Here is a 13,869-nt window from a genome sequence, read left to right on the forward strand (position 1 = left end):
TTAAGGCCCTAATATTTATTGACTGCTGTTCTTGTGTTCAGAGAATAAGATTTATTTTTATAAAAGTATGATGTTTCATTTTTGATATTTTAAATTTTAATATTAACATGCAGTAACTGAATAATAAATGTGTACGTGCGGGAATACGAGATGTGATTTGTGTTTATTATCATTTTTTAATACTCAAGTGATTGGCCTGAGAGAGAGAGAGAGAGAGAGAGAGAGAGAGGTGATGTCAATCTTACGTTGAGCATGGATTAGCTATAATTGATTGGCTATAATGGATTAGCAAAATTAACTGCAAGAAAACAGGACATTTACAAATTAGTGGGATTCAAGAGGAGGATTTAGAATTGGTGGTGGAGCGGCGGATCGAAAGAGTTGAAGTTCAAATACCTGGGATTCATTCCACCTTCTTCATATTCATGAAGGAGGTGATTAAATGCAAATCAGCAGTGACAAACAGTGCTTCTTATTTCAGGAACACGAGTATATCACCGAAAAATAGAAAGAAAACGAATGTTTTTTGTAAATTATTTTGACTTATGGACAGAAGATTATTAAAAAAAAAAAAAAAAAAAAAAAAAGAAATTAACTTTTGGTGAAGATACTGTCAAAGTAAATCTTACCGAGTCCATAAGGTTGCAATTTTAAGAGAGATGGAAATTGAAGAACCATTGAATAAAAGAATTTTAAAAAGTTGAAAAATTGAAAACAATGATGGAGTTGAAAAGGAGAGGACTCAAGAGGGTGTGGAAACAGGAACTAAGAGAGGGAAGAAAAAAGAAAACACTAATGAAAAGATGGATGGTCGACATTGGAAAAGAGAAGTGGAGCGATAATCCATATGGTAAAAAAAACAGTGCTTTCCAATGTCACGGAGGGAAGTGCACAGTAAAAACCTGATGAAGACTGAATATGATGTAGTAATCCAATGGTCGGTAACCCCCCCCTCCCTGTTTTTTGTTTTTTATACTGGAAAGTGAATTCAAATAAGAAATTTAAATATCGAAGGCAGCGCACGCAGGGAGTGGCTTTTCAATTGACATACCATACTTCAGAGATGTCAGTTGTGTTTTGAGTACATTTGTTTATCTTGTCCTTAGTCGGCACGGTACATCGCTGTTTGCTACCTATTTAAAGGGGTTCGATTCCTGGATTTTTTAGCCTACATTCAAATTGGCCTATAAACACACAGTATACAGACCTAATACACAATATGGCCTGAGTTTCAGATGCGCCCGAAAACTGACAACACAAAAATATAATGGCGTAACAACGGTGAACAACAAAGTAAGGTCTTGGCTTGTATTCAGTTTCTCGGTCTTCTACTTTATTAAAAAGACTCAAATCATGTTTTATGGAGATGCCCTTTTTATGAAAATGTAAGAATTCTTATGTAATAAAGTTAGTTTGACGTTGAGAATCAGAATGATCTCTTAATGGACCATGAACGATTTAAACCTGTTGCAGAATTTGCAAATAGGCGAAAAAAAAAAAAAAAATATATATATATATAGAGGTGATTGCAGAGCCTTACCACCCATAATAGGTTTGGGCCGAAGAGGGCCATTATTTTATTGTTTTACTTTGTTCTTTCAATGCTACTCTTCAAAGGTCTGTTACATTATTTATTTATTTTATTTCGTTAAATAAATAAATAAATCTTCAGTTTATACTCTAGAATGGCCACATAGGGTCAGTGGAATTATAAGACAGAAAGAATAACCGTATTTAGCAATCACTTGGGCTAGATTCACGATCAATGCAAACTCATGTAAACGAGATTGAAACTAAATACTGCATTCTCGCGTTTTGCCATTCTGCTCGGGCTTTCCTAAACAAGTGTTAGACTTGGGAAACACTTATAGCTAATGGAACATTCACAAAAAAAAAAAAAGTTCTCCATGGCAGCTTAGTCAGCATGGTACATTCCATCTGCCAATCGTTTGGAGAAGCTTGGGTTCCATCCTCGGTCAGTGACGGAGGAATTTCTAAAGTACCCTTCAGTCAAGGGTGTAGTGGAGTGGGTAGGGTTTTCCCAGTGAGTTGTTCCTCGTTATTGTACTATATTTTAATTAGGGGATCGGAAAACCCACTAACTCTGGTGTTATAATTTCCCGATCACTGACAAAGCTATCCTTAACTGCTATTTAATGTTTACAATTTTTAAAAACATACAGTATATTACTAAACAAAATAATAATATTTATATAAAAAAAAAATCTACTCATACTTCAGTACAAGATACTCATATGCTATTATGACGTACCTCTGGTAACAGTTAATGAAGCTGGTGCCTATTTATAATTGTGTTCTGCTATTAGCAATCTTTTCTAACGATAAATTATAAATAATATACAGTCTTCGTCAAAAAAAAAAAAAAAAATGTTTTGAACAGCTGCGAATCATAAGCAAACCATCACAGGAAAACTAGTTGAAGAAACACCGAAATATAAATTCAAATTGGCCCGTGAATACATTCAAAATACATAACATAGATGTGAGCGTCAAGAATTTCAATCCACGCTACTTGGATTAGACACTGATCATATTTCGAGCCGAATGCATATCACATAACTCGGTTACGTGATACGCATTTTACTCGAAATGTAATAGTTATTGTTAACATGATAGCCGAATATCACATTAATTGATTGATGAAATATTACATCTATAAATATTAATAACGGCCCTCCAAGCGCACAATCATAACCGTGTGTTATGTCTGTAGAAGGTTTGCATGCTGTGAGGGTTGAAACACCCGGAATAACTGATGGAGGAAACCCTACATCCTCCCCCTCCTGCTCCTGAGATCAGCTAACTTCAGCCTCGAATGGAGAGGACTTCAGAAATTCCACCGGTCTTCGACCGAAATTGAACCAGACTTCTTCAAACTGTGGGTGACAAACGGGGATTATTGTGACAATTAGGCTTTCAAAGATTATTACATAACTTACACAGTGAGGTAGGCTGGACTGAGCTGTTTTGAGTGGAACACATGAAAGCGAAAGTAATGAATGTTTCAGCACGTAGAGTAGGTAAAGAATCATAATTTGAATTTATAATTATGTCATGAAGCTGTTTAATATCCTTTACGTAATCACGAAAAGTACAATGATAGATGTCGGCAAAGTATATTTAACAGTAGCTAATTTCGTTCTTTGTGATCGAATAATAATAATATAGTAGTCTAATGACGAGATTCAGTGCTCAAGAGTGTAAAGTGATTATTTCCTCTGTGATTATTTTCTTCTTAAACTGATCTAAACAAAAATCCATATCAATATTGTCAAATTGAGCTGGGGATTCACCATTGTGCATTTTGATAAAAGAACGATCATCAATATAATTAGGGACACCATAAGTTGGTGGAAAATATTGCAGAATGTATAATGCCAATGCAGATACGAAAGGAGACAAAGATAATATTGTAGAGAAACAGTGGTTGTTTACTGTCCTTGAACAAATCTGAAGAATAATAAAGGAAACAGCCGGTGTTAATTTTTGCAGATAAAAGGACAGAATCTCTGTACTTGAAATATGAAAGTACTGTGAAGGATCTGCAGTGAGAAAAACGGCGATTATGTGTTTGTTCAAATATTGCGGACCTTTTTGATTTTGTGTGTGTGTCCTACCAGAAGTCTTCGAAGGTCCATCTGATTTCAGGAAATTATACGGGCTGTATGAACTGAACATGTAGTGAGCACTTTAGGTTGTAAAGGTAACTAGCGGTGCTAGTTGATTTGAACCGATTACGTCGAATGATGAGAACATCTTTCTACCCTTTCTGTTCCTTATCTTTAAGTTGATGGTAAATGCAACGATACTGAACTTTTTTTTCGTTTCGAGCCAAAAACATGGACAACAGTAACGACAGAAAAGATGTGTAATACTAAGCATAAGCTTAACCGAGGACTGTATATTTAGTAATTGAGATCTGAATCTTTCTGAGACATGCTCCAAGTATATGAATACTCGGCTGCCTCAATAATTGGATTTTAATCAATATATGCAGTGAAAAGAAGTCGGAATGGAAATAATACTGGTACGATGCCAAAATTTGGATGCGTTTTCTCAACAGTGAAGATGCAACTGCTGGCATCATTGTTCTGGCGGTGTTTGTCTGATATGGACTTGGTCCATTGGTCAGAATACACGAAATCGTGAATTCTGTGCCGGACAAAAATGTTGTTGATAGCTCCCTTACCCGTTCCAACCAGAGATACTCCACGTCACAAAGCAAGGATTTTAAACAACTGCTCTGAAAGAGAAAAACATTGGAATAGGTCTAACACAGTTTTAATCACACTTATATACGTACATAAATAAACGTTACAACATCACTTGCCTGATATTTCATGCTATCGCTCACGAAATAGTTCCCTTGGGCCTTGATACAGAGTCCCGCGATTCTGTTCCTTTTGAAAGCATTTAGGAGCCCTTTTTTGACGCCCCACCTTTGGCACGTCCTGCAAGTTTTCGTGAATGTTCAAAACGTCACGAAGTCTCTGCCGATTTAGGGAAAATTTCTTTTCGAAAGATCACAAGACTGAGGAGGATCACAGGCAATATTCTGGGACAGCACATTCCGGCTGGCGCGAGCAGATCCGCTTGAATGTCAAAAGCAACCTGATGATATTTGACCATGACGGGATCTTGCATCTAGAATTTGTTCCACTGAACCAAACTGTTACTCAGCGTTTCTACAAACCCCTCGACGTGGGCACCTGTACGTGGTGAGGGGACCTCCCAGTGATGCTGCTGGTTTACCAGATTAGCATCACTGGGATCTAACGCCCATACCTTGGTTCCAGGGTTACATCTTTGGAATCCGGCGTGTGCAGCCGTGCGCCGCGACCCGTGGAAGCGGAAAGGGGGATCCTGGTGGTTGAGGGGCCCAGCCTTAATACACCACTTTGGCCCCTGCTTCGACAAGACGGGCGGTCCCGGACCGGCTCGACTGGGATCAATCGGCGGGTGGTTTTATACTGCTAGGGTCAACTGCGTTCCAATAAGTCTCCCTCCCTTTGGTCCTGGGACGGGATAAAGACTTATTGGTAACGTGGGTATGGTGTTCTAAGCGAACTCGGCGTCCCATTCGTGTACGCAGTACCTGCTAGTTCACGAGTGGGCGCCCCCTCGTAGGGCTCCGTGGTGGGTGAGGTACTTAGGCATCAGACATTTTTTCTTTACTCCTATGAGTAATTTAAATTCTTCTTCTGGGGCCCCAACAAGGCCCCTACCTAATCGATCGTCGGAAGAAAGTGAGAGCAATTCTGCTAAAAGAGCCAGAACTGAGGAGAAAACACCATCTGTGACACCGCTTTTCCTCATTCTCCATTCCACAGGAGAGCAGTCAATAGGGAAAATGTCACCTTTCTTTATCCAGAAAGGATTAGAAGGGATGGCAGGTTCACCCAAATCCGTAAAACGGCTGCGTTCTGGAGATATTCTTATTGAAGCATCGAATATAAATCAAGCAGAAAAAATTTTGAAAGCCACATCTATAGGGGGAATACCCATTATTGTAACCCCTCACAAAACTTTGAACTCTTCACGAGGTGTCATATCAGAGTGGGATCTCCTTCATGTTTCTGAAGAAGAGATCTGCTCTGAATTAAAAGAACAAGGAGTAACAGCTGTCAAGCGAATATCCATGCGTAAGGATGGGAATCTTGTCCCTACCCGAGTTCTCATCCTAACATTCAACACCCCAAGGCCTCCAAGTTCCATCAAGGCAGGGTACTTAAACTGCCCAGTGAGGATTTATGTTCCAAACCCACTGAGGTGTTTTAAATGTCAAAAGTACGGCCACTCACAAACAGCTTGTCGTGGTAACCCTGCCTGTGCTCGATGTGGTGCTAAAGATCACGAGAGCAAGGAATGTATAGCTCCTAAGCCTAACTGTATTAACTGCCAAGGAGAGCACCCTGCATACTCTCGAGCATGCCAGCGGTGGAAGGACGAAAAGGAGATACAAAAGTTAAAAACGGAGCTTAACATCTCCTACCCAGAGGCTAGAAAACGCATACAACCAATAAATAGCGGGAAGCCTTCATATGCTCAGAAGGTTTCTGCGAAGTGCACTATCGGTACACAAACAGATATGACTATACCACCAAGAGAGTCATTCACGCCGATTGCCCGCTATTTATTGAGTTCACAAAAGCCCACCACAAAAACACAATCAGCTGCTACTCCAATATCCGTACCTCCTAGTGCCCCACCACTAACAAAACCAAGTGGTAAAAAAGAGCAACCAAAATTAACAGAATCAATGGATGTAGAGGACAAGGAGGTACCGGACGATTCAGTCTTGCAACTCTTCGTGGAGGAAGAAATGGACACCGGACAGCGTCCATTCTTCCCCAAAAAAGATAAAGCCAAGACTGATAAAAGTAAGCCCTCAGCACCTCGGAAACCGCCTGATGGACCCACCAAGCCAAAATAATGGCTAAATTCCTACAATGGAATTGTCGTGGATTCCGGCGAAATACAGATGACATCAAGGCCCTCCTGCAAAAGCACGAGCCAGTTTGCTTTTGCTTGCAGGAGACTTATCTAAAGGCAAATGATGATCCCACCATGCATAACATCACAATCTTTCGTAAGGATAGAATTGCGGATGGTCCTGCTCATGGAGGAGTGGCTATCCTTGTGAATAATCAGACTCCAGTTCAGCCCTTGCTAATTACAACCAGCATAGAGGCTGTTGCAATTCGCCTTACAGTGGGATTTCTATTAACGGTCTGCTCTATTTATTTGCCACCTGGGACTGATATCTCCCAGGAAGACCTTGATGATCTTCTAACGCAGTTGCCTCCCCCTTTCTTACTTCTCGGGGATTTTAATGGACACAATACCCTGTGGGGTAGTGCTAACATCAACGGAAGGGGACGAGTCATAGAGCGTATGCTCAATGACAATGACCTTTCCCTTCTAAATACTGGAACAAACACCTTCTTCCACATGCCTACCCGTACTTTTTCTGCCATTGATCTCTCTATCTGCTCCCCTTCTCTACTCCCTTCACTCACTTGGGAAGTGGAGGAGAATCCATACGGAAGTGATCACTTCCCTGTGATAACCTTGTTACACAGTGGGAGACCATGTCTTCCCTTCAGGTTACCGCGGTGGAAGATTGATCAGGCTGACTGGACTGCCTTCCAACATCAGGCAAATTTTGATCGTAGCACAGTCAGTCAGGAGCCTATCAATGATGCAGTTAAGTACATCACAGAAAATATTGTCCAAGCAGCTGCGAATGCTGTTCCAAAAACATCTGCCCGGTTTCCACCATTTCCCAAACCATGGTGGAATTCACAATGCACAGCAGCCAAAAAGGCTCAAAACAAAGCGTGGGGGATATTCCGTCGATATCCTACCACGACCAACCTTATAGCCTTTAAACGTGCACGAGCCAAAGCACGCTACATCCGTCGTCAGAGTCAAAAGGAATCGTGGATCCGTTTTACATCATCTATTAACCAGTCTACCAACTCTAAGGTAGTCTGGGAAAAAATCCGGAAAATGAAGGGTAAATACACAGCACACCCCTCATCGGTCCTTGAATATAATGGATGTACTATTGCAGACTCTACTGCAATAGCCAATGCTCTTGGGGAAACATTTTCTAAGATCTCTGCAACGTCATCTTACTCCCCAGAGTTTCTGGTCTTAAAGTGCAAGACTGAAAATCAGGCCCTTAAATTCACATCGAAGGGTTCCCACCCATATAATGGGCCATTTACTATCCACGAGCTAAAAACAGCACTTGCCCATACAAAGGCTACCGCTGTTGGACCAGACAACATCCATTATGAAATGATCAAACATCTTTCACCAGAATCCATGGACTGTTTGCTTTTCATGTATAACAGAATCTTCCTTGAAGAGCACTTTCCGGATACCTGGCGCAAGGCAACTATACTTGCTTTTGCTAAGCCGGGAAAGGATCCTAAATGTCCAAAAAACTATCGTCCTATTGCTCTGACCAGCTGTCTGTGCAAAATATTGGAGAGAATGGTCAATGCTCGTCTCTTATGGTATTTAGAATCGAACGACCTTCTCTCCCTCTTTCAGTGCGGCTTCCGAAGAAACAGGTCCACACTGGACCACTTAATTAGACTGGAAACATCAATCCGTGATGCTTTCCTAAAAAGAGAACACTTGGTGTCCATCTTCTTTGACATGGAAAAAGCGTACGACACAACTTGGAGATTTGGTATTTTAAAAGACCTTTACAATCTCGGTCTGAGAGGCCACCTTCCCATTTTTATTAAAAACTTTTTATCCTGCCGTTATTTCCAAGTTCGTGTAGGATCCTCCCTTTCACGGCCTTTTTATCAAGAGGAGGGGGTACCGCAAGGATCTGTCTTAAGTGTTACGCTTTTTGCCATTAAAATAAATTCTATTTCTGAACAACTTCCTCCAACTATAAACAGTGCACTCTATGTCGATGACTTCAGCATATTCTCTCAATCATGCAATATGAGGGTTATTGAGAGACAACTGCAACAAGCTATTGACCGCGTTAACACCTGGGCCACGGCCAATGGATTCAGGTTCTCACCGGAGAAGACCGTTTGCGTCCATTTTTGTCGCAAACGTAACCTCCACCCTGAGCCTGAATTACGACTTGGACAAAGCACCATTCCAGTTGTATCAGAGGCAAAATTCCTGGGACTCATTTTTGACAAAAAGTTGACATTTGTTCAACACATTCGTCAGCTACGTACGAAGTGTACGAGAGGGCTTAACATCCTCCGCTCTCTCTCTTCTACCTCTTGGGGTGCAGACCGATGCACTCTTCTACGTCTGTACCGTGCACTTGTACGTTCAAAATTGGACTATGGGTCTCAGGTATATGCATCTGCCAGAAATAGCGCTGTTCGTTGGCTTGACCCCGTCCATCATCAAGCCATCCGCATTGCTACCGGTGCTTTTAGAACTTCGCCTGTCCAAAGTCTGTACGCCGAAGCAAATGAACCATCTTTGTCGCTTCGGCGAATGCAGTTGTCTCTGCAATATGCCTTCAAGCTGAAGTCCCTGCCGGACCACCCCACGTGGACATCCGTTTTCGAGCCACGATGGGAAAATCTTTATAACACACGACGCAATGCCAATCGGCCATTCGGCATTCGTGTTCAAGAGCTACTCAATGAGCTTAACATCTCGGTAGACAAGGTTGCTCGATCATCACAGGAGCCCCTTCCACCCTGGCATGCACAAACACCAGCATGTGACTTCTCGCTCAAACTTGCGACGAAGTCTAATACTCCGCCCTCTGTCTACTTTCAGCTCTATTCACAACACCGTGCAGAACATTCTGACTTCTTGCCAGTTTACACAGACGGCTCGAAGTCGGAATCATATGTAGGATCTGCTGCTGTTTTTCCAGATAAAACCATATCAGAGCAGATACCTGTTAACTGCAGCATTTACACTGCAGAGCTGCATGCCATAGAGTTAGCTCTAGATCACATAAGAAAACACCGTTACCAACGGTGTATTATATATGCCGATTCAATGAGTGCACTACAGGCTTTATCAGCGATGTCACACACCAATCATCCAACCCTGTCCCGAATTCAGCAGATAATATACAGCCTCGATGCAAGCGGATTCGATATCCGCTTCTGCTGGATCCCCAGTCACATCGGGATTAGAGGAAATGATTTGGCTGACACTGCAGCCAAATCGACAGCCCTGACGGATAATCTTGACCTGTTAGTCCCCTATACAGACTACAGGCAAGTGATCCGTAGTAACCTGCAATCTCAGTGGCAAGATTCGTGGCATCGACTGATTACTACAAACAAACTATGTCGAATTAAGCCTGTGATCCATCCTTGGCGGTCCAGCTTTCGCAGGGATCGCAAAGAGGAAGTTGTTCTTGCTCGGCTCCGCATAGGACACTGTTATTTGACACACTCCTTTTTGCTGAGGGCTGATGACCCTCCTATGTGTGAGCAATGCGACACCGTTTTAACCGTCGAACACATTTTATGTGATTGTTCTAGTTTTATAAATGCTCGTCTTACTGCTTTTACCCATCTGACTGATCCGTATACACTCAGTCAGATTTTAAATGACAACGACAATGTGTCAGCAGTTTTTAAATTTTTAAAGTCGATCAATTTGTATACAGTCATATGAAATAAACAATTTGCTTTTGTCATTGTACTGATTTTATGACTGTATGCACCTTAAGACGAAGTAGCTTTTTACAAGTTGCCAGTCTTACCTTTTTATATTTTAACTTTTTCCTGGCGCACTATAACCCTGCTGTTTTTGCGCCACAAAAATCAAAATCAATCAATCAATCATGTTTCTACAAAGATGAGCTACAACGGATACTGGTGGAAGGTGCGCTACGAAAATTATAAAAATCGGAGCCTATAGATTGATTACTGTTCCTACAGTCTGTGGTACAGTTTCTGCCCAAAAGTAATATAGCCATCATCCCTCCCCAACATCTTGTGTTTACTAGCTCTCTGTGATTTCTTATATTTCCTCAATTGAACTGCATTCAAAGGATGGAGATTTCATGATATTTCAGACATGCAAGAAAAAAATTCAAGGAGTAGATTACAAGAGATAACAAAAGGATATTGGGAATGCTTCCAACAATAGGCCGCAAAATATATAGATCTGCCGTATCATGGCTTTCTAATTTTTTGGGATGAAAAATCTAGATAAAAAATATTCTTTCCTTCGAGAATGATTCCAATTTAGTCACTTTTACATAGTGCACAGAATAAAAGCGATCGCTACCAGTGCGTTAACTGCAAGGCCTCTCTGATAAAGGCCCTTGCTGTTAGACCTCGTTTAACGTGCGTTATGAATTTATAAGTTTTAATTAGGGAATTTTTGTTATTTAATCAAACCATAATGCGTGGTCTTCGGTTTTATGGCCCATGACGTTTCATCCAGTTTACTGTAAGTTGCTTTTGTTTTTGAAATGACTGACCACGTCCTACTTCGAAAGGTCATTTAGTAATTGTGTCATTTCCCCTGTAATTAATTGTATTATCTTATTGCTTAGTATTTGAAAATTTATTTTTTTCGTACAGTTCTTATGCAGTCGAATCCTACACAGGCAGCAGGCAAAAGAAAGTCCTGGAGACCTACCTTTTCCGGCCATCAGGTTTATTTCCTCGAGAAAACGTTTGAGAGGACAAAATACGTAGCCGGACCAGAACGGGCGAGACTTGCTTATGTCTTGGGGATGTCAGAGAGTCAAGTCAAGGTAAGTTCATGCTTCTCATTCATTCGAACTAAAAAACAAGTTAGGTAATGTACGCATTGTTTCATATGCTAGGCACATTTGATTATCAAAACTTATTTCGGGGGTAATCTTCTGTACTCAAGAAGTGTTTAACAAACCTTAATCACGTGATAGGTAGTCCTGAAGTGAGTTTTTTATATTCTTAATTTGAGGGCATGGGGATATGGATTAATCTAACATCATAAAATTGCTACGAATTTTAGATACACATCTTAAGTCTTGAAAAGGAATCGAAATTGGACTTAAACCACCTCAGGGATGAATAAAATATCAATCGAACTTTTTCTTCCCTGGTAACGCCCGAAACATATTTTTGAAGCATATGCCACTCCGTTGCCAAGTGGTCACGCCAGAATACAAATGTGCATACGTTTTTAGTGGTCGTTGTTCAAGCAGAATCTACTAAATACAGTACAATGTTCTTGTACTGTATTCTCTCTATCTTGTGATCTCCTCTGACCTTATGTGGTCGTCCCAGAGTATAAACTGAAAACTTTTTTTTTAATACGCAGTGAGTGACCACTTTATTAGGTACACCTCCCTTTTTATGAGATGGAGCATTCCTTCAGTAAGGGCATCACGTGTTCGCTTATCGTGCAGTATTAAGGAGATTAGAAGACATCTAGGGATGCTGTATGCATTAATGCAGTTTAGTGCGAGAGTAGGCAACATGGAAGATTTAAGTAACTTTGAAAGCCGGGATATTCAAACCGGCGTCATGGTAGTAGACGCCGGTTTGAATATCCCGAAAACTGCAATCCTGGTGGCGTTTTCAAGTACGATTGCGTTTCGGACGTATTGAGATTGGCCCAGTAACCAAATAACATTCAGTTAACAGCGATTCTGCAGTTGGAAATAGCTTGCTATTGCGAGAGGCTAACGGATGCTGAAAAGACATATGCAGGGCAGAAGAAAGGCTACAGTTTGTCAAATTTCGGAATGCATAACTCCCTCGCACCCTATCACGGATGTGACATCGCACCTGATGACCGAACCTGGTTCCACTCCTGTCCGCAAAGAGAGAAGCTGTGTTTACAGCTTCTCTCTTAGAGGACTTCTGGCCACAGAAGCCGATGCGCCAACAACTAAAAAAAAAAAAAAAAAAAAAAAATAGCTCTTCGGGGTTGGAGGTCGTCAACCATTTAGTTTGCAATAACTGTGAGAAGGAATTGAATCAACATGCATCATCATCCCTGTAGCACGCTTTCGTCACCTCCTGAAGCGCATGCCAATGAATCCAGGCTGTGGGCTAAATGGCACCTGCTCACAATTAGGTAGGTGTACCTAATAAAATGACTACTCAGGGTTTGTATACAGGGTGTTTTAAAAGTGTTGGTCAATAATTTAAAGGTGAACTGTACAGACAGACTACAATATGCAAAAAACGCATAGTAAAAATGGGTCCTTAAATGAATCGTTTTTGAGATATTGCACATTTATAGTTTGGATCCACCACTGACAAGGTGAACTGTACCGAGTTGGGATCCACCACTGACTTGTTTGTTTAGGTTAGGTTTTGCTCATTCTCTCCCTTTCTCAATGCTCTGAGAAGTAGCAGGCATACTAGTACTTGTCAAAGGATAGTCAACATGGAAAGAGGTTACAGCAACGAAGAGTATGCGGACATGCACTTCATGTACAAATGGTAAAGCCAACGGCAATGCACTCGAGGCTGCACGTTTGTACCAAGAAGCATTTCCTCGTTGAAGGCAGCCCAACAGGCTCACATTCATCAGGGTACATCAACGCCTTAGAGAACATGTGCGCTTCGCACATGGAGTACGAGCAGGTAGGCCCAGAAGCATAATACTGAATGTTGAGGAAAGGGTGTTAGAAAGAATAGAACAAAATCCAGGAATTTCGACAAGGAGGGTTGCTCTGCAAGAGGTGTACCGGGTCATAGCAGTGTCTGGCGAATTTTACATCACCAATTACTGTACCCCTACCATATCCAGCGTGTACAAGATCTCAGCAATACAGACTACCCTCCCAGAGTGCTATCATAGTCAGTGGCTGATCTTTAGAAAATGTGCATTGTCTCAAAAAAAAAAGTCCCGATGTTCACTGGGACCTTTCTTTGCTTATTTTAGTTTGTATTTTTCACCTTTAAATTATTGACCATCATTTTTGAAACACCCTATATTGTTCAGCGGGGATGTCACCGTAGTAATCTGTATACTCACAATAGAATATCATTAATACAAACTCATTTATCCGAAGCGCATATCGTCCCCCTGCTAAAAGATAAATTTTTGTTTTCTATGTAAAGATATTCGTTTATTACAAAAATCAGTTAATGTGTATTACAAAGTACATTTTCATCCTGTGAGAAATAAATTATCATATTTTTAGGATCACTGTAAAGCTTGGGTATGATCACTAAGTTCTGAGCGTGATTATAAAGCCAACATAAGCACTTATTTTACGGTCAGAAATTTTTAGCCTTGGTCATTGAAAGTTGATAAAAATTGTCACATTAGGGTCACCAGAGAACTAACTCATCAGCCCATGTGTATATATGCACAACTGCGTGTTCTCAATTGCGTATGCCTGTTTTGCCAGCCGAAAAACCTGAG

At 41.0% G+C, this 13,869-nt stretch overlaps 1 protein-coding gene across 1 annotated transcript in view; it reads left to right on the forward strand.

The window, feature by feature from the left end:
• LOC150085788 (hematopoietically-expressed homeobox protein HHEX-like) overlaps nucleotides 1-13,869 on the forward strand; it is a 42,545-nt gene that overhangs the window by 4,996 nt on the left and 23,680 nt on the right. The window contains exon 2 of the mRNA XM_090373487.1: nucleotides 11,079-11,254. Within this exon, the coding sequence (XP_090229613.1) occupies nucleotides 11,079-11,254 (176 nt within the window). The remainder of the gene's footprint in view (nucleotides 1-11,078; nucleotides 11,255-13,869) is intronic.

Source organism: Mastigoproctus giganteus, chromosome 5 (assembly GCF_048544385.1).
Source record: "Mastigoproctus giganteus isolate SK-2022 chromosome 5, ASM4854438v1, whole genome shotgun sequence".
Taxonomy (NCBI): domain Eukaryota; kingdom Metazoa; phylum Arthropoda; class Arachnida; order Uropygi; family Thelyphonidae; genus Mastigoproctus; species Mastigoproctus giganteus.